Source organism: Schistosoma mansoni, chromosome 2 (assembly GCF_000237925.1).
Source record: "Schistosoma mansoni strain Puerto Rico chromosome 2, complete genome".
Lineage (NCBI taxonomy): Eukaryota > Metazoa > Platyhelminthes > Trematoda > Strigeidida > Schistosomatidae > Schistosoma > Schistosoma mansoni.
This window is the reverse complement of record NC_031496.1, coordinates 16,235,031-16,257,418: the sequence shown is the minus strand read 5'-3', so window position 1 is coordinate 16,257,418 and position 22,388 is coordinate 16,235,031. Positions and strand designations below refer to the sequence as shown.

The following is a 22,388-nucleotide window of genomic DNA, read 5'->3' as shown; positions in this document are numbered from 1 at the left end:
AGTTAGGTAAACTATTATAAAAGTATTCATTGATTTAATTTTCCTCATTTTTTTAACTCTACAGTAGCTAAGGAACAAATTCAATCAAAATTATAAAGCATTGTTTTCACTAGGAGACTGTAAACAAAATTGATAAAGAATGTGAAATTAAATAAATGCTGATAATTATTCAATACGAGTTGCGCAGTATGGTAAGTTGAAAAATGGAATGTAATTAGAAAATGTATGGAAGTAGAAATAGATTCCTTTTGAGTGAGAGATGAAGTGGAATGGATAGAAGGCGATGGGATAGTAGACCACTAAGCCAACATAGAACGGTGTTAATGTCTATCTTCACTCAGTTCATGGCATTGTGTGACCCTATTCTATTGTCTTCGGTGGGTAACTAAGGTAAAGCGTTTACTCATGGGACCGTGGATGCTCAATTTTAAGGAGTTCTGCACTAGGATGAAACGCCTGTTCAGTACTTCTAGGATTTCAATGGTAGTCTATTTCATATCATATAATTTCAATGAGATGATCTGTAGCTCAAGTGAATATAGAGGTTGACGTGGATGATGTTTTTCTTAACAGCTTTATGAACAAATCATCCAACTCACAAGACGTTACATCACAAAAAATGTTTATATTTGAGATTTTACGGCTTACAGAAAGTATTCGTTGAAAAATTAACGTCTCTTCACTAACCATTGTATTTTCTTTTAATTATAAAAATGAATAATTATGCTAAAGTATTGAGTGGCATTCTTATTTTCTTTAAAAATTTACTTTAGATTTCAAACCAGCTGTTTCTACTAAACCAATTCCAATTTTAATTGACAATAAAGTTACAAGTTCTTATGAAAATCCTTTTGATCGAAAATCAATTTATGGCAGTTCTATAGATATTGAAAAGAGTATTGCTGAAGCAAACGCAACAGCTGTTGATATTGACCACTCCACGCTATCATCATCTTCATCAACATCTGGTGTACAAAACGCACTTCAAGATTTAGCTGGAGAAATTGAACGAAGTGTTGAACGTATTGGTTTATTACATTCAAAACATTCATTTAAGGTATTATATTTGTGATTTGATTGGTATTTGTACATTTCTCACTTAAGTGCCTAGTTTAACTGTGCAGTCTATAAAAGTGAAAAACTTTTACAGTCTGGATAACTTTGATTATAGGTGTCTTCAAAGTATCTCGCTCACATTGTGTAATGAACAAGTGAAGCAGTGTTAAGGCCAAACATAATGTACCAAACAGAGCTGGCTAATTTGTTGATAAGGCTTTGAATCTTTATCGAATAAACTGTCTAAGTCATGTGCTATATATGCTCAATCACTACCCACCTCGACGTCTAATGTTGCACGTAGTAGCAGCAAATCAGAAAAAAACTAAGGATGACCTAACCAAGACGTGGTGTTTTTTCATGTAATCATTGACTGTTGATATATATGTTGATAAATCCAGACTGACTGGCTGAAGTCCACGCCATAACTCCAACTGCTGGTTGTAGATGATGGGTGACATGACTTGAAATCGGATACACTCGCTCTATCTTCTGTTAGCTCTTGAGTTCATGTATTCCTTGGTACATGAGTTTTCATCCATTCCTCTCGAACTATTTCCTCAATGTTTAGTCTTTTTCACTATAATTGCCACTACATTATTTAGGCTTTTTCCACTCATCTTGTTTAGTTTCACCTCTCCATGGTAATGTGATATGGCAACATAGGCTAACACATATTTGTGGTACGCTTTATGTTGATTATGACTGACTGAGTGATTTGTTATAGGTCAGCTAGGTGAAAGCTACAACAGTGGACTTTTGTCTTTCAAAAGAATACTTCATAACCATAAATAAAACAATATAATAAGTAGATGTTTGTTCAGTACTATATGAATATCTAATGGCTACCCGACTTATATCAGCTTATAATAAGTCTATGCTTCTTTAACATCAAATTAATTCGTAATATTTGGTACTTTCAACAGCATACTATTTGTTCTTATTATATGCTTTGACAGCAAGTAGTGTCTTCCTAGTACACATTGATGGATAACTAGTTCAGTCCCTTGCTTCATTTATGTTGTTTTAATGAACCGATTCGTATCACTAGGATCATGAGTCCCACCCATGACAAGATCATGTGTGCTAAGATTAAACAGCTCTCTAATGCTCTCTAGTTTCAAATGATACGTCATTTGAAATCGATCTGCAATGAATATTACCCGTAAATTAAATCAATCTCCAGAAAAACATTTTCAACTAAAACTGTACAAAGCATATTAATATGTTCTATTGCTCACTTGTCTTAATAAATAGTCAACCATATTCTAATGATCATTTAAAGATTTGTTATATATTTCGGGCTTTTTTTCTATAGAACTCATTAAATTCACAAAAATCAAGTCATTCACAATTAGATCAATCTAAAGATACGGTAAGTTAATTATGAATGAAATAGATAATTTAATATTTTAAATATAATCTTGGTGTATTGTAATTGGATTGTTTGTTTTTTCTTAGCGGTCAATTAATTTTTGTGTACTCCAGAAGTTTATAATGTACTAATTTACATGAATTCACCTCATTCTACAATATTTGTTGTTTTCAATGTACAAAAAAGCTGTTATACATTGTAATTTCTTTTTGTGATGTATGTAAGCATGCTTTTTTGAACTGATACTTTCTAAACAGTATGTGTGACTCAGTAATTTAGACCTTAATTTTAAATCCACTTTGTCTTCTTACATCAAAAAATAAATACCTGTTACTGTTGAGACAGCTTCCGAGATGCACGACGGAGCCTCCAGAGGCTCTAAAGACACCGAAGAGTTTCCACCCAATCAGAACCTGATGGAGTTTTCTAGAATATCAATGTAGCATGCTACGATTGGACGGTATTATAACTTGCCTCCTTGAGGATAGGCTGAATTATAATGATGTTATAGTTGACGCTAATATCTATAAATACTCATGATTTTCTGTACGTTTTTTATTCTTACCGAACAATCACTTCTCCTGCTTATTCTCTCTTTTGATTTGTGACTGTGGATGCTCTGTACGTTCGAGTGCCGTTAGTTGTGTATTTTATTCTGCATTAATCAAGTAGCGAAAGTAACAGGTATTCCCAAACTCTTCACAATGTAACAAATGAACATGTTTAAAGATCAAGTCTGTTCAGAGAAAAAAGCATTCTTTCAGACTATGTCAATAACTAAAGCGACACAACCGTATTTATAATCATTTTACACATAGTAAAAAAAAAATCGTTGGGCTATCAATAAAGTGATCAAAAGTTAATTAAAAATTCAGTGTTGAATATAAGTTACGTTATAGTCGAAGGGTAATGAGTTGTAAACAAAATGAAAAAAATTTATTTGTATTGGTTGTTTGAACCTTCCCACTGATGTTTAGGAGCGCATTTGATGAGTTTCTTTTTTGCATATTTGCATTCCGTGTGCTATTAAGTCACAAGCATTGTCAACAGAGATGGACAGTGTTTAGCATTGGAGTCCAGGATGCACGTTTCATTCTTTTCAGGATTTGTCATCCTGACGTACCTGCATCCCAGAGTTCATGTTCATTCTGGGACTCGACCTCACTACCATTCTCTCTATCTCTGCTTGAAATGAAAATAACGTATGAAAGACGGCTGTGTGATATAGCTTTTCACTTGATTGTACCACCAGGATGATCTAAATGGGAATGTAAATCAGTCAATTGTTTTATGGTTAATCATCTAGTCAATCCTAGCGGTCCACCTCAATCAGAGTCTTCATTTAAAATTATTCATGATGTCAAACGAACCAGTTCTAAGCGTGAAGTTACTTAAGAAATGTGTTCATTGTAGACGCTTTGACAAGTCATTTATTCATACTTGGTCTCTGTTTTCAGAAACGATATGTCCAATACCTTATTCGGCCATGCACCTAAACGCTTTTCTAATGCTTTTTGTCTATTTCTATTTGTCAAATGGACCAATATTCTCTATATCTCTCTTCAAAGTGTTATTCTCGTTTTATTTGCTTCTCATTTAGCCTCCGACTATAACGTAACTTATACTCGATGGAACTTTTCATTAATTTTTGATATATTTGTTAATGGCACAACAATTTCCTATCTTATATATAGACTACTGTATATAGAATAACTATAAGTATGATTTTACAGCTGTAGTAAAGGAAATCATCTGAAATGGAATTTCCTTTTTCAGACTTCCTTCATTTTCTCCAATGTCATGTACGTGTATCTTTGCTAATAGTTGAGTTTTATCATTTTGTCTTCTTATTAACATCTGTGTAGTTCTTGTTCATATTTACTTCGTTTTGTCAAAAAGTACCGTGCTTAAGGATGTAATGTTCTTAGCATCATATTTTATTACATTATCTTTTTTCCCATTATTCAAACAACTGTTTTGTTTTTCCTTACAACTAGATGATAATATTTGAATGAATATAAGTGATCATAATAATTTGTCTCTGTGATGATAAATACTTGGAATTTTTTTCAATTAAAAATGACTTTTTCAACTTACAATCACAATGCAATCGAATTTGTTTTTCTCTTAAATAAATATTATATTTAGATGACTTCAACATCAAAATGTACAACTACCGTTGCTTCAACGACAAATAACCAAATTTCTAACAATGATAGTCTTACAACTATGAATAACGCTAATGAAGATATAGATTTAGAATCATCAGACGGTATGGATGCACTTATTATAGCTTGTCGAAATTTAGTTCATGCTACTTTAAGTTTAATGTATTGGGCTGCTGCTGCTCAACGTGAACTTGTTCAACAAGGTCGATTAAAACCAATTGATAAACCACAAAACCCTGATCTGGAATCTGAATCACAATGGGCACAAGGTTTAATATCAGCTGTGAGTAGTTGACATTTCTTGCATGTTTTGTATTCTCCAGGGAAATTCATTTTTCGTATATTTATCAAGGAAAGAGTTGTTGAAAGCAGTTACTTCAGATATTTTGAATATCTAGCAAAATCTTGTTTGGATGCGTTTCTCTATAGAATATTTGTCAAAAAATCAATATTAGCATTGCTAACTTCCCTAAAATGAACTAATAGTATGGGCTGATGTTTATCCCCCGTCGGTTGAAATTCTTGACTCCTATTGATAGGATTAGCAGACCACGTAGCTAGTGCTGAATAAATTATTAACGTTCAGAGTTTGGAGAAAAGTTGAATATTAAGGGAATTATTCTTTTTTATATCAATCTTCAAAAAATAACAACAAATAATCTCCTTTTTAAAACTATTGATTTCATTGAATGGAACAGGACATAACATTTTTTGAGATGGGATGAAAACATTTCTAAAAATTGCAAAAATCACTGGGTTTTAAACGCTATTCAATAGTGTGATTATCCTTATTGTCTATCTGACGATATGAGAATGAGGCAATTACTTACCAAAGTCAGTTTATCATGGCACTAGCATATCACGAGCTTCATGAGACACAAAATGTAGACACTAGCATTTTTATTCACTGACTCGATGTGATTAGCCCCACTATGAGTTATAAATAGACGTCGTCTTGATCCTTTACGTGATCGTGACTGCTCACTGTTTGATAGTTATGAACCTGGGGCGATAGTTGCTAACAGTTCTTCATCTGTTTATTTTACGATGAGAACTGTGAAACTATAAAGTATATGCTTTTTATATTATTTTAATTGTTAAGCTCAGTTGACATTTCAACAACCGGAAATTACAAATCCGTACTATTTTCATGCTCATTAAACAATTTAGTGATTACCTGAAATCGGTACCTCAGTAAATAACGAGTTGTTCAATTTAGGCGAAAGTTACTATGTTTGAGTCTCAATGTGGACATCAACATTAAGTTGCAAGAAGACCCAACTGATAAGTCCCAAAGGAGTTGAAACATACAGCTTGGATTCCACTCCCAGCCATATATATTAAACGTGCTAAATCAGTAGATATTCTTTTTAAGATTGTTACACATGAATTCTTTTGACATATGATCAATCGCCTAAATTGATGGGAATACTGTATTCTTTACTCGCGAAACAATTTCAAACAGTAAATCCAAGGATGTGAATGAGTGAATATTAAAAGACAGAACAGTTGGCCAACAATATTCGATACAAAAATGAACATAATTGAAATGTTACCTAAAATTTCTTAATGGCTGTAAGATAACGTTTTTGTAGATCATTCACTAAACAATGAAATTAAGGACTGATTGTCAGGTTTAGGTATTGTTTATTATATTACTTATGCCAACTACCAAGATTGTGGATTCAATATTAAAGTTAACCATCGAACTCAACAAGCAATAAGGCGATTATTGGATTTCGAATGTTGTTAAAAGTACTAGGCAATTTACTATCTAATCATCAGATATTCGCCAATATATTAAGGTTTCATAGTACCCTTCAAATTGTATTTGTTAATTTAAAAGTCATCGCTAACTTCATTTTCCTTAGTTTTTACCCCATTGACACACATTTGCATCTGCACTGCTTTTATTTAACAAATTAATGACTAACTACTAAAAAGGGTTATTGAGTAGTATGTTGTTTTCAGCAGTATACACAATGCTATAGTGTAAAATATTTACACTGGCCAAAACTACCTGTTTATTTGTTCTTCATTTATCACTTATGCTCAGAAGCTTTGGATTTTCCTGGTTTTGTTGCATTTTTTTTCAAATACTCCAAAACCGTTTTCTTTTATTGAAAGCATAAGCAGAATGTGTAGAGTTTTAATAGTACCTAGAACAACTACCAGCTAAAGATGTTTGTTTATCCACATTGTCTCTGATTGGTGGTTTCATAAGCTGTCTTTTTCGACTAACCATTGTTAGGTTAAAATGATTTTAAAAAATCCGTTACATATTTGAAGCGATTTAAAATGTTATGGGCTATATCTCGTTTCTTTTTTTTAATATAATTTATGTAGGCAAGGTACGTGGCTGTTGGTGCAAATCACTTAGTTGAATCAGCTCAAGCATTTGTCACAATGCATGTTAGTGGTTCTTCACAATTAATCGATGCAGGTGATTTAACTTTAAAGCCAGAAAGTTTAATATCGGCTGCACAAACAACAGCTGGTTATACTGCTCAATTGGTTATTGCTTGTATAGCTAAAGCTGATCCGAATTCGCAAAGTTGTTTAGGATTGCGTAATGCTGGTGGATCTGTTAAACATGCAGCTGATCGTTTGGTACGAATTGTACAAATGATAGTATCCAAAAGCAAACCGGTAATGACTACGGCAACAACAACACCAGTGAACGTAGACAAAGAGCAATCTGAGACATCATTAGACATTTCAAATGGTCGAGTTGTTTCATCTATGAGACAAGTATGTGTTTATTTTGTTGTTGTATTATTGATGACTGCTTTCAGAACAGAATATAAATATATCTGGTTATAATATCATGAGATTATTCTGATTTTGTACACTTTAAAATGTGTCTTATATTTTAACTCACTATCATCATTATATTTTATGAAAGCACATTATGACTACTAAGTTGATAGGTTAGCACATAACTATTTTCCATTTTAGTATAACCAATGGATATTTATGTCACCAGTCTCCTTTCATTTTTATCAAAAGAAGGTTGTCTACATATTAGCAAGAAAAACAAAAGATATACCACAAACTTTAAATAATAAGTTGATCCTGTCATTGGATTAAATGAAACTTTCCATGTATCTAGTTGATCAGAGAGCGATCATATTACCATTTGTAGATCTAACTCGGTCTTGTTTTAAACAAAGTTTTCCATGTGTGTTAACATGCATTCTACACAGCCTAAATATTTTATTTTACATTATACATTGATATGAGGTAGACAATGTTAATCTGATCTGTTCGTCGACTTAAAATCATAACTCCTCACTAACTTTAAAGAATGTTTACTAACCAATTATTATTGGTTGTAGAGAGGATCATTTATTATATATTTCACTAAAGTTCTAAATTCATTGTTACCTAGCTACAATTTATACATCTGGATAATATAATCAGTAATGTTTAAACCTTAGTTTTAACATAACAGTGTGTAGGTAACTGTTGCTCTGATATTAATTTTTGTATGGAAAGTCTTTATTATATTCGTTAATCCTTTATTGAAGATTCTACAATGATAGTATTGTTCCTATAATTCGGTGAGTAAGATAGTAGTGCTTCTTATTCAATACTAAGGGCACATGAATTTCATTCTATCTCAAGACTCACTTTCACTTAATTTATTTAAATTTATCTAAGCCGACAAGATCATTAATACCTCTCTTTCTCTTACGCACACACTGTATAAAATCTGACTCAAAACCATATATATAGACCTGTAAAATGATGATAAATGAATGTCACGAAATTGAACTGGTCTGTGATTTCAAACAAACGAATAAATACGACAATAACAACGGCGAACAAATGATAATAAAATCACTCTCATTTTCATGTACCTAATACAACCAAATTAACAGTTAACTGTGATGAATAATTTTTCTTTTTCAATTTTATTTTCTTTCCTCAATCTTCCTAGGTAATTGAAACCAAATCCAGTATTGCTGCTAAGCAGAGGGAATTGGATAAATTACACGCCCAACTGAAACATATTCATCAAGATCAATATAGATCACACGTACAGTAAAAAGAGGAGAAAAACAATAACATAGAAAATAAACAAATGATTGCTTTTGTTTTATTTTCTCCATGTTCATTGTCAATTTACGAAAGTTTGTGTTTATATTAATTCTTCCATCACTTCCACATTTTATAACTGCGTTGTCTTTTTTGTTGAAAAGACTAACAGACTATTTCCGAAATACGATGTTGATTTACGCGTTACTTGCTTACTCACTTCACAATGATGCTTGAGTGTTTGTGTGAAAGGTGCATCTTCTTTTATTGACTAAAAAAGACAACTTACATTTTTCATATAAACTATTATGTCTTATTCATGTATTATCTTTCTGTTCTGTTCTTTTGGAATCTATCCTCAAATCTACTTGATTCATATGTGTATACCTTTGATAACAAGTAGTAGTGATTCATTTCGACTAATGGAATCCCTGATAAAATACTTTGTGTTATCTCAGTTCGTCAGAAGAGGGACGCTTTTGCTCTCTCTCTTTACAGTGGACCTGTAATCTATTTTTCGTATCATTTTTTTAACCATAAATAATTATGATCGGGATACACGTATAGGGATGTACAAAATACTTATATACAACTGAAATAGTACAGTATTGAATGCCATACGTGCACACAAATAAACACACTCAATACCTCTATAGCCCATTATAATTATTGTTCCTTAATATAATTGGTAATTTTCCGGTTTCTACAAATCATATTTTCAAAAATACTACTATAAACCTTTACATGAATGTTTAAATTACTTGAGAGTACTTGTTACATACCATATATTTATTTATACAACAGATTTTTGACTGATTCAGTTTACATTTTTTTCGGATAAACTTATCTATACTGTTGTTGCCTATAGTCACAGTCTATGATTGTGCTTGTCTGTGCTTACATATATGTTCATTCTTGAGTATTACTATGTTCCGATTTATTCACCGTAAATCAGCTTCCCATAATACTTACAGAGACCAGAAATCAAGTATTTTGTACAAATACACCTTAGTATTATTGTTTTTTTCTAAATTTCACACTATCCGATAAGAAATGAATTGATGATAATTAACCAGATAATTTTATTGGATTGATTCTCTCAGTACTCACTATTTCACCTGAACATAACTAAACATAACAACTATAATAATGCACGGAAAACACAATTACAGTTATATTTACCTGTTTTATTGCCTTGGCTTCCATTTCTTATATATGTATCTCTGTTCCTCTTTTACCTCACTTTTTATACAAATTGACTAAACACTTTTAAACAAAATTCCGTGGTTTCTAAGTTGTATTATTTTTTTAATTCGTTGATAAATTTAATTCTCAGTTGGTCGATAATTTTTTTTTCATTTTTTTAAAAACAAAATCTATTTGCAGACTTATTGGGAATATAAAAAGTTGTTTAATTTTGGATTGAACATTTTTCGCGCTAATTTTTGTAAATCATTTGTATCTATTTAATGTAAGTTATTAATTAGTAAAAATGTAATGAAATCAAGCTATAATCAATAATACTAGTGTTTCCTTTTTCTACTTGTTACTTGTTTGAAATATCTCATCATAAAAGCATTTTCAACATGATTTGATGGACAACATAGGCTTCATGTAAATTTAATAGTTAAGAAAAATGGTAGTACAATACTGTGTAGCTAGATTTATATTGTATTGTAAAGAATTATCTCCAATCTTACAACGAAGGTTTTGAAAGTAAAATGAACTGAAATCATATGAAGTAGTTTATTTGTCGCGCCTATGTTGATTTTAATACTAATAAACGAATTGTGAACCTTAATATAAGTCATATAGGAAGTTTGTGTATTTCCTATTTTTTGGTTTTCTGTAAGGAATTACTATCTCGTTGCACCTGTATTACGACTAGCTAATAATTTCTCTTAAGATCGTCGCCATAGCATCATTTTAGCAGTGACGTTTCAATTTATTCAATAGTTGGATATTATTGTCATAAAGTTCCAAATCTACGCTTTGTAATTGTAAGCTATCATTAAGAACGATTGTTTTACATGCCAGCAGGTATGTATGCTTCATCGAAAAAGTTAAACTAGTCCAAACTCTAAGGTATATTATTAGTGGAATTGACAGATTTTAATTATCACTGGTGTAATAGATACAATGATGTTTAGTCATTCGTTTGTGATCAGCAAATGAGACTCAAACTATGTACTAACTCATAACAATACTGCCTTTAATCAAGATTTATTAAACGATTTTGCCATGATTGTGATTTAACATTAGAATTAAGTTCATCCGTATAGTGCTCAAATGTTTCAAACAACACGAGTAGATACAACTGGTTGATCACTGGGTAGTGGCCGATTTCATTTTTTTCTAGTCCTTTAGTGATAATTGCATTAAATCGATCAAGTCAGAATGTGGTAGTCTGAATGACCAGCCATCGCATGCATTTTGATTATTGATCAAATTATACAAATTTGTAATGTCTACGGTAAAAAATAATTATATGGTTGAAAACAACGCTCTGACACAATCTAGTTTTTTTTAAGTTGAAACGAGTATTCAAAAAAGAGGCGATTAATTGATCACTGAGTAGCGACCGACGTCACTGTTTATCGTCCTTCGAAAAAGAGGCAAGAAGCAATTAAAAAAGCGAGAAGCCAAAGAATCTCATAGTAAGCACAGCAGTGTTTTTGTTATTCATACTATGGTAAACTAGAGATATAAAATAGGAAAGGGGAAACCACATTTACACAGAATCATCTGAAACACAAGTGATTACTTTGTAACACAATGTAATTGAAATAAACCTAATGACTGACTGGATAAGCAAAAAATATTAACCATGTTTCCTATTTATGTAGTTGATAACGTTTGATTTCAATGCATTTTGCAAAACAAAATAAAGGTGGTGTTCAGATTTGCTATTCATTAAGTGCTCGGTGACTGTACTTGTAAAGATGTTACAAATTTTTATGGATTGGTTTATGTTCAGAATATCTTTTGGAGATTCTTCACTATGTATACTAGTTATAGCGAGATCAATTAAAGCTGTAAGATATTACACAACAGTATTATCTGATTAAGTAATTTTATTTGTGAAATATGGAATAAGTTTGTGATATCTGAGTCAACAACTAAATATCCTTGAGACTGTTGGAACACTAAACACACTTTAAATATCTTCATCCTCGATAATTTTTAATGAGGCTTTATGTAACAATAAATACTTTCTTCCTATCCTAATACATGTATAATTTTCCGACTGTTCATGCGAAAATAGTTTCCTTACTGTTATTGTTGATATCCCAATCAATTCGAAATAGTGTATAGAAGTGACCAGACTAATAACTACCTCGTGACATCGAACACCTGATCCAACAGTTTTTAGTAAATAGAACAATTGATCAGCTGACTAACTTTAAGAAGATATTGAAGGAAATTGGAATTATTATTATCAATGTACACAATATTATGACTACGTTTAAATGACTAGATATCAAGTAATACACAAGGCTCAGAATGAAGTCCATACAACACAGAAAAAACTAGCCAGTAGTAACATTGGAATAATTCGCCGAAATAAGCAGTAAGTATTTCTTGGACTACTTTGACAATAATAGAACCTCAAGCTTTCTCTATTCGCTTCTACAAGCTGTATACAACATGGGAGATTGAACAAGATGAAATAGCCTTCCAGTAATTTTAAGTTTACAATAATCGTCTCATCTGTCACATAGATAAACAACTTTTTAATCAGTTACAAATCGTAAATCTTGTTTCTTCTTTACAGATTTTATAAATACAATGCTGATATTTGAGAATATCAGCATTTCAATATATTTGCAATAAGTAATGAAATAAGTAGTAAGTAATATTTACAAATAATTTCTATGATACATAAATTAAGACACATTAAATCTTCACTAAAGACTGAATCCCCAACATCTTTTGATTCATAATCACAGTTAAAAGAGTTTAGTATTAAAAGAAATAAGTATAAAAGGAATGTCCTGACAACTATAAAGAAAATATTACTGATAATGAATTTAACAGTAGTAGTTGTATTAGAAGTAGTATTTTTTTCACTTGTTTAACAAAAACACTAGTGTATTAGAAGTGACATTGTGCAACTACAACAAAAGTATTAAATCAGTAGTGTAATTATTATGATAAATATTGTCTATACGAAACAACATTCTCTATTTCTCTCTACATATTGTCTCTGTTCTAGAGCTTATCAGATTAATTCATAAAAACGTCCAGATGTAGGATCATAGTAACATTTTAATATTGGATCATAAATTAATTCGATGAGTCCATGATTTGAATTTATATCAAATGGTTTGTCAGAACTATTATTATTATTATTATTATTATTATTATTATTATTGACCACTTCTTTATTAACTGATACAGTATTTTGTAATTCCATTTGATTCACAGAAGATGTATGTTGTACTAGTTGATATGATTGAGGCAAGGGTGATGAAATGCTTTCGCAAACTGAATATGATATACTTTCATTAGATGAGCTAGAAAAACATATGCCAGTGAAAAGTTGAAAAAACACCAGAAAGTGAGAATTTCACTCAATATTAATAAGTTATTATTTATTTATGTATATTTAACAAATGGATTTTCTATATCATAAAAAATCAAGAACTGTTAGGTCGGCTTACAATAAACTCTAGAGAGGCTCATAAAGAGCCCAACCAATCAGCGATTAGTTAGAAGCTATGCTACTAAAATGCTACTAAAATAACAAGGTCCTGATTGGCTGTTAACATACTGTTGCTATGGGATCTCAAGGTCTTTTAGCTACTATAAAACCCCTGTTTTTCTGTACATAATTGAACCTTGTAGTAAAGTGCTTCTCTGATACTCGTGTCTTCTCTCTGGTCTTTCAAGTCGCTGAGTAGTGCTAGCCTGGGGTTATCCGAATAGCTAGGATCCGAATAAAGCGTTCAACCTACGAGACATAACAGTTGGCGACGGGGATTTCGGCAAAAAAAAAAAGAAAACAATTGTTGTCGGGGTTTTTGGTACACAAAAAAAATACAACAATTGTCGTCGAGGATTCTGGCAAAAAGAAATACAGCAACCGAGACGTGATTTGGTAATCAAACAAGCTGTAATAATTGCCGGTGAATTTTCGGAGTTATTATTATTATCAGCAGAAAAAAATGACGATTTCTTTAGAACAGGCGCTGTTAATCTTAGAGCACCGGCAACAACAGATGCTAGCCTTCCAGCAGCAACTATTTGAAACAGTCTTGGACAAGTTTTTCAATAATGGTGCTAAAATGGCCGTCCCAGAAGAACGCCCAGTTGAGGGTTCATTTCCCTTCACATCTGATGGAAAAGGCAAAATGGGTAAGTTGGCCGGTTCAGAGCAAGACAATATCTTGCTAAATGCACATGAAACTGAGACAGTATCAGATGTCAAAGAAAAACAAGGTTCCGTAGACAAAGCCCTGAGCCCAGAGTCTAATGAAGCACCACTCAATCCGCCGATTTCTGAAGACAAACTTCAGTCAGAATTAAACTACGGGTTACATGATATCGGCCAAGAAAGCTGGAATGGTGCACATGATTTTGATGAAAATTCTTATGAAGATGAGGGAACTAAGTCGGTTGAATCAAATGCTGATCAAAAACCTAAGGCAATTTCATTAGATGATGATTCCCCTAGCTATCAAATATCCTCCAGTGAAAATCTTAATGAATTTGATGGAGATGTTTCAGAAAAGCCAAATTCCGATGACCTAAAATCAAATATCGTTCATCATCATCTATTCATTTCTAGTGGATTCTGCATTCAATACGAGAAATGTGTTCTAAATAAAGTCATATTAATTGTAAATTGGAGATATGAAGATCCAACATTATTTCGTGGGGGAGGAAATGTTGGAGAATTTCAACCTACAGATAATTTTTTTAAAATCAGAATCTAATCTTCGAATCTTCAAAAAAAAAGGGGAGGTGTTAGGTAGGCTTACAATAAACTCTAGAGAGGCTCATAAGGAGCCCAACCAATCAGCGATTAGTTAGAAGCTATGCTACTAAAATGCTACTAAAATAACAAGGTCCTGATTGGCTGTTAACATACTGTTGCTATGGGATCTCAAGGTCTTTTAGCTACTATAAAACCCCTGTTTTTCTGTACATAATTGAACCTTGTAGTAAAGTGCTTCTCTGATACTCGTGTCTTCTCTCTGGTCTTTCAAGTCGCTGAGTAGTGCTAGCCTGGGGTTATCCGAATAGCTAGGATCCGAATAAAGCGTTCAACCTACGAGACATAACAAGAACTGATAGATAATTATTTCGTCTTACTTCAGGTTTTCTCAGTAGTGTGAACTCATAACCTCGTCAAGTTTTAAACTCAAAACTTTGAGGTATGTTAGCAAGCATGACACATTTAGAGGACTTAGCCAAGATTCATTGGTTCATTTTTCTATCTCCAGTCATTATATGATGTAGTATGATTCTTTCCCTCGGTTATAGAGTCTTTTTCTAGTCAGTTAAATCAATATCAAATCAGTAAAGTAATTTTCCATCGAGATCGTTGATGCCAAACATTTCGGTCATCCCTTGTGCAAAGTAACTCATAATACACTCTTATAAAAACTCCTGTGATGAACCTGAATATACTTACTATCATTTCACAGATATTTTTGAGTGAAGTTTCTTATTTAAGAATCGGACTAATTAAATAAGTAAATAACATTTGACGTCCTTTCGATTCATTGCTATAATTGTTTAAAACATATATTAGTTATAGTTTTGATGCAGGGCGTTTATGAAAAGCTATAAAACGGCTAAATCAAGACTTAGTATCAGTCCATGGATTCGTTAACTTATGAACTAAGACGTGCTAGTAAGTGCAAACTGCCTAGTTGGGGTACGCGTGATAGTTACGGTCAGTAGTTGGGAAGTGAGCGATACCGCTCAGAATCGATCACAATAACGCGGATAAACTCACTTTTTATCTTCTGTTCGATTTTGTTTTCTAGAAATTTGTCATATATGCCTTTTCATTTCGTCTTCTCGAACCATATTTTAAATGTATTGTCTCCTCATTATCATCTCTACTACAACTATTTCAACTTTGCCATTCATCTTAATTGTGTTCATCTCTTCGTGGTAATGTGGTATTGCAACTTGAATTGAAGCACATTTAAACCAAGTACTACAGTGGTTATGACTGGTTGACTTACTCAAGTCTTAAACCAATTTATAACTGATTTGAATGTTATTTTGCATACCTTAATCCAGTTCATCAAGTAGTATTAACTACTACGTAATACACGCAGTCTTCATACTAGGTTACTGTGATCTACACAGGCAATAAAATTAATTGATATCAGCTGTCGCTACCGATTTTATCTACCCATAGTTTTCACCATGTAGCATCCAATAATTAACAGACTTTTAGTAAGATAGTTATATAAAATAACTCACTTTGCTGTTTCAGTGCCCCAATGACTGGACAATTCAAAACCTGTAACTAATTGTGATACATCATCTGTACTGTGTGTACGTTGATGAACCAACGATGATGCACGAGAAGGAGTAAGTATGGCAGGATCATCTTCATCTCTACACGTGTAACCATTTTGTTGACAAGTGTTTGTTTTTGATTTTGTCAATAACTGGTTATTCATATCCAGTAGTGAGTGACCATCACATCTTTCATGAACTAGATACTGATCCTCATGTTCGTAATGCTGATGATGATGATGATGACGTGCCAAGTGATAACGTAAATAAACTAATGATCCTAAACCATCGGTTGTTGTGGTATCATCGCCCGCATTGTAATTATCATTGTCACTGAAACTGACATTTAATATTTGTTTTTGAAGTGCAACCACAATATCACATTTTTCATTTTCAATTGTATTTAACATATTCTTTTTCAGATGATTTAATGATGGACCTAAAAAGTAAATAAGACCAAATCACTGATAATTTATCTGATTTAACTGCTAGTTTCACAGACCTACATGTAACATAAATATAGCTTTAGTTACAATTATGTCGAATGGCCACTAAACCGTAAGAAGTACTGGATATTAGACAGCAGGAAGTAGGAGACCATGCTTCTCGATAGAAAAACAGATATCCCATTGATCCTACAGCAGCTTTTAAAGTATTGTATCGGAGTTGTCAACATTTCATTCTTAGATTTGTGTAGTCCCTAATATTAGAATATTTACGCCTCTGACAAGTGTTCTTACTTTTAATCTGCTCTAGTAATCTCTTATTCATTTTAATCTTTCGGATGATGTGACGACCTTTTCTTACTATTTTACAAATGACTGATTTTTGAGTAGTGACCAATGTCATGTTTGTCTACTCCTTTGGTGCCGTTCAAACTCGATCGATCGATTTGTGATGTGGCCACTAGTCGAAGTGACTTGCCATCACATACATTATGTTGAGATGGTGGGTGCTTAAAGGCAGTTGGTGGGAAACCCTGCACCTAGATTTCGTGCTATCCGGCAATTGTCAGCAAGGCGTAGCTGTAGTCTTGAGGAAACTTGTCGTCCCTGGCTGATCCGATCCCGTTTCATCCAGCTTCACGTTACCACTCAGTTATTCTGACCGCAATCGACCTCTTTTAAGACTAGGATATTTACAACTGGTTGATTACTGAGTATTCCCATCATTTTGTTTTGCATCTTTCATATTTCCAATTACCGCTCCGTATTTGTCTGAAATTTTGTTGAAGTAACCTTCACTGGTTTTCAAATTGCGTGTGTAACTAGATTGTTTGATATCTATTGTCAGATTACATTGCATTTCTCCGTCTTCTGATCATATTATTGAGATTAATTGAGTAAACTTTTGAAAACACAGAAATCCTGGTCAACACTACACTATTTCACAATTGATCATTCAGTCAATTGATTAATGGTATCTAGTAACCAAATACATATTTATTCACTTAAATTTAATCGAGACTTCAGGTCTAAAAACTGATAATGCCAAACTATTTTCAAATTTTGTGAAGCAGAGTTTAAATTTACAATCCAGCAGTTGAAAGTTGATCGCCTCAATGATTAAGTCATCGCTTCACGCTGATCGGGAAATAATTTCGACAGAAGTGTAATAAGAACTTACAGATTAATTCGTGAATGTGAACTGCTGAGGAGTCCTACGTTAGACAGAAATGATTGCACAAAACTCCCCAGATTTTAATGCTTTGCTATCTAACTTCAGTACTTAATGCAAAATTCCTTGAAAAATAATAAATTTCAAAATTTTTATTTCAAATATCCTTCATGTGATATCTATTGTTCATTGAACTTTAATTCCTAATAACTGACACCAATCCAAGTATTCATATCAAATTATTTATCACACTAATGAAAAAAAAGAAATCATCTATAAAGTATACATAACACCAATAACATTTTGAGATCATGAACCGATCATTGAAAACCTGGAAGCACTGAATTGCCGTGCAATATCGTGAATTGGTTGAACTTAAGCATTAAAACCGTTAGATCCTGGTACTGTGGTTTAGAGGTTTAGCGTTCACACGAGACCGAATGTCCTGGGTTCCAGTCCAGGGTACAAGATGGTAGGTGCTCACTGCTGAAGAGCCCCATATTAGAGTGAAACTAGTCTCCGATGCTTCTAGGTGTTCAATGGTGTTTTAACACTGATCGGTTCATTATCTTAATGAAACTCAACAACCTTCACAAACCTATACTGAATAGTAGAATATGTTATACAAGAAAACGTTCGATAAAGAATTAATACTTTGTGATGGTACTGGTATTGATTTTGATATTTCAGAATTTGGATATTTTGCATTTGTCATTGGCGTTGTAATTGTTTCTCTTAACTTGTTATTGTGATCATTACCGGTTATTTGTTGTTTTGATGATGATAAAAACTGTAAATCAGGTTCTATAGCTTCACCAAGTACTGCTTGTTTAAGGCTAGCTAAAAGTGATGCTTCAAAACTGGCAGATAAATCGTCAGATTGTTCATATCCGGCTAAATTGATAGGAGGTGGTGTACAAACCGTTTTATCATTTTCATCATTTATATTAGATTTATGTGAGTCGGTTTTTTCTAATAAATTCTCATTTGTTCCCATGATGGTATAATCATTTGATAAGGGAATATCATTATTTAAATGATATGGAGTAGATGCCTAAAATAAGTTTAAGAATAAATAGTATTTAACGATAGGGTCTCATTAATTTTGTCGAAATAAAATTGTTTTAACTAACTAATCATTATTTGAAAGTATAATGTAGCGATATAATGACTTTTTTGTGAAACAATGGGTTAACGGTAAAAGAACTCGGTTGTGAACTATTATGTTGCAATTTCGAAACACATGGTGTCTAATCAAAGACTACACAACCGGGGAAGCATTACTAGTCAATCTGAGATAGTTACTTAGCCGTATATGATTTGAGTTAATTCATCTAACAAGATTTCGTACAGTCACACTTATAATAACCACGCATAAATAAATTTCCAATATGTTAATACATTCATTGACAAATAATTATAAAAAATATCAAGAATCATAATGAGAACAATCCTGTTGTTAAGCACGGTGAAATTTTGATATTTAACGCCAGTGACTATGGCCATTATTTATTTGAAGCGTCAACTTAATCACTGTAACCAATGAGAGTTTTTTAGTATTTCTTGCACACTCGTAGAAATTTTTCGAAATAATAAAACCTTTTTATTAACATTCAATATTTCCAAAAATAGAGTAATTTTCTGACTAGAACGCTTAGAAATAGATATGTAGTTTAAGGGTATTTTTGAGAATTTAATATGATGAGATTATTCACTGTTCTTTATTACTGTGTCAAGTTAATTTGGTATACATTTTACACCAACAACTTTAAACCATTCCTAAATGTTCTACAGACAGGTATACTCATTCATATTTATATCTGACTCGTCTCTAGTGAATAGAAGCTGAGCATTTACATTGATAGTAAGAGATTGTGAAAACAGTCAGGCAATATCGTGGATTGATTGAAGCTAGACTTGCATCTAGAGGTTAAGTGCTTGCACATGAAGTCGAAAGTCCTAGGTTCGATTCCCGCTTGTGAGGTCGTAGATGAGCTCTGAAGAGCAGTTGTAAACTAGAAAAAACGACCTTATATTATGAAAAGAGGAGGAAGAACGTTATTTCCAGAGTAAAATATTTAGATATTTTCTTATTTTTATTAAAAAACAATTAGATTATGGTATTTTTATATAGTACTAACTGTAATCTACATGTTAACTCATTAACTATCGATATCTCTTACTGTTCATAAAATACAAGCAACTAAGTAATAAATGAATCAGTTGACTTCATGTTAATGTCCTAATTATATAAGTAACAAACTCTACCAGTTTTAATGTATTGTGATTTGGTATTTTACGCACATAATTAACGTTTTTGTAGTTGGGGGCGTTGTTGATGTGAGTTAAATAAGTTTTGTGGTAATTAATTCATCAAGTTTATATGTTCATAAGAATATTATGAGAATAAATCAAGATTCATTTCCCAATTAAACAAACATATACAGCGGAAAGTATATAAAGACTACGTATTACATTATAAATTTCTAAGAGAAGAAAGTTACAGAAATGAAGTGATGATTCATTGAGTATACTTAAGAAAAATACTTTACAAGAACTAGTTTATCTAGTTTATATACAATCTATTAAAATCTTCTCCCATAATTCATATTATCTCTTAAATTGATTACTAAATGCTCATACAATCTATGAATAACTGACTGCCATTATCTGTTCAATCTTACAGGTGATGAATCACAGTTCGAACAGTTTATCGGTAACGTCTTTGGATATTTCACTGATCGATAGAGACTTTAATTTACAAGGGACCATAAACTCTTTTGAGATTGTAGAAACATCGTAATGATAATACCTGTCTAGCACAGAATCAAAGTAAAGAGTATCCAAGTACTATCTCCAACCATTTCACTCAAAAAGATATTCAATGAGAAGTCCTACAGGATAAATATTAGGACGGAGAAATTATTTAGTAAATATTATCAAGAAAAAGATATTAAAACCAACAGCATGGTTATGTATCAAAAATGACCTACTACTGTCATCGATCTATTGACTAGACTGTAGTGACAATTTGAAGGACTCATGTGCCATGAACAAAAAAGGCTAAGAGAAAGAATAACGACTCATTAGGCGAGATTATCACTTTGTAAGACAGCTATCGACGATTATGAAGAATTATGAAGTGCTGTGTAATTTGATGTTTAAAATGAAAAGTTAAACCAGTAAGTTGTCACTAGTTTAAGTGGTAGAAAATCATGATGACAGCTAAGAGGTTGCTGATACCAGTTTGACTGTTAAATAAGATACTGAAATTAAACTGACATTTGTACGTGGTATATATTCAAATTTTAGCTTATCATGATCAGTCGTATCCATCAAACGATATATATATATATATATATATATATATATATATATATATATATATATATAAGTCTAGTCATAGGAGTTTAAACCATTGTATGACTTACCATAATCACTTTAAATTTCAAATCTGCATCAGTTAATTCTTTTAACGAATGATGATCTATACTTATACGTTGTAAATAAGGACTTTTTGAGCAGATTACAATGTCCCTATTCTCCATTTTTTCATAGATCTCTTTAGTTTCGATTTCTTTAATACATGATTGCGTAAAAAAGCTTGGTGCAGGTTGAGGTAGACTATTAAATAAATATAAACTGCCTAAACGAATGGACTGATATTGCTTTTCTATATCATATTGTTGTTGATAGGACTGCTCTATTTCTGATTTCATATTATTCATAACTTTGAAGTGATTTGAATTGATATTTTCTTCTGGATAATACAATAAACTTGTAAAATTTTTGGCAGTACTGGTTAGGCGATTGGAAATGGCACCGGCGCTAAAACTTCTTGGACTGTAGTCGTATGGTTAAGAAGAAATAGATAAAGTAAGTACCGGAAAAACTTCTGATAAAATCTAAATTATAGCATATAAATGTTTCTTGGACCAATAACCGAGAATGTCTAATTATATATATATATATATATATATATATATATATATATATAATATTACATCTGCATTATCTGTGACAAAAATAGCAATTTCAATGTCGTACTGTAGTAAACGAGGACTCAGGTACAGTAAACCACTTTATTGTTTGACGCGAAATCACACAGTTGCTTAGTAAAATCTGGAAAACATACATTAGATACATTATTTGCACATCTTCTTTGTGTTATTCTTTACATGCTCCATTATTCCTCTAGTCCATTTGTTATTTCGATTGCTTTCGGATTTCCTTGCCGTTCTCTTCATTTCAATCTTCTGATGGTAGACATTCCATTTCCGATTGCTGCTACATACTACTTATATCTTTCAGCACAAGTACCATACACCATAGTACTACAACAGTACTGTAAATGCTTTCAGTCGACTACCTTTACATGAGAATTAAATTTGAACTAAGAATTTTGTTTACGCGATACTTTACTGAAAAGAAGATATTTGGAAAGCCAACCAAAAACTTCACAAGTTGAATTCCATTGAAGAGGAAAAAAGGCCTAATATATGATCTCTGTCAGAGGGCTAGAAGAATGTCAACGGAAGATACAGGTTACGTCAAATGGAATAAAATCAGATAAACACTTTTGGAAAAATACTTTCCTCTTAAATTCATAAACGCGAAAACCCCTATAATACTAAATGCATTGTCCA

At 32.1% G+C, this 22,388-nt stretch overlaps 2 protein-coding genes across 2 annotated transcripts in view; one reads left to right on the top strand and one right to left on the bottom strand.

The window, feature by feature from the left end:
* The window catches only part of Smp_167010 (putative talin), a 104,654-nt gene extending 92,165 nt beyond the window's left edge, over positions 1-12,489 (top strand). Inside the window, 7 exon segments of the mRNA XM_018795860.1 lie at positions 774-1,057; positions 2,375-2,431; positions 4,580-4,882; positions 6,946-7,350; positions 8,543-8,735; positions 10,027-10,111; positions 12,416-12,489. Coding sequence (XP_018650130.1) covers positions 774-1,057; positions 2,375-2,431; positions 4,580-4,882; positions 6,946-7,350; positions 8,543-8,650 — 1,157 coding nt within the window. The 3' untranslated portion in view covers positions 8,651-8,735; positions 10,027-10,111; positions 12,416-12,489.
* Smp_167020 (hypothetical protein) lies at positions 10,567-21,470 on the bottom strand (the record flags this gene model as incomplete). The annotated part of the gene is made up of 5 exons (XM_018795859.1): positions 10,567-10,720; positions 16,087-16,324; positions 16,388-16,564; positions 18,397-18,796; positions 21,174-21,470. 5 exons carry the CDS (start codon positions 21,468-21,470, stop codon positions 10,567-10,569), a joined length of 1,266 nt encoding a protein of 421 aa, XP_018650129.1.
* Between the last annotated feature and the right edge of the window lie 918 nt (positions 21,471-22,388).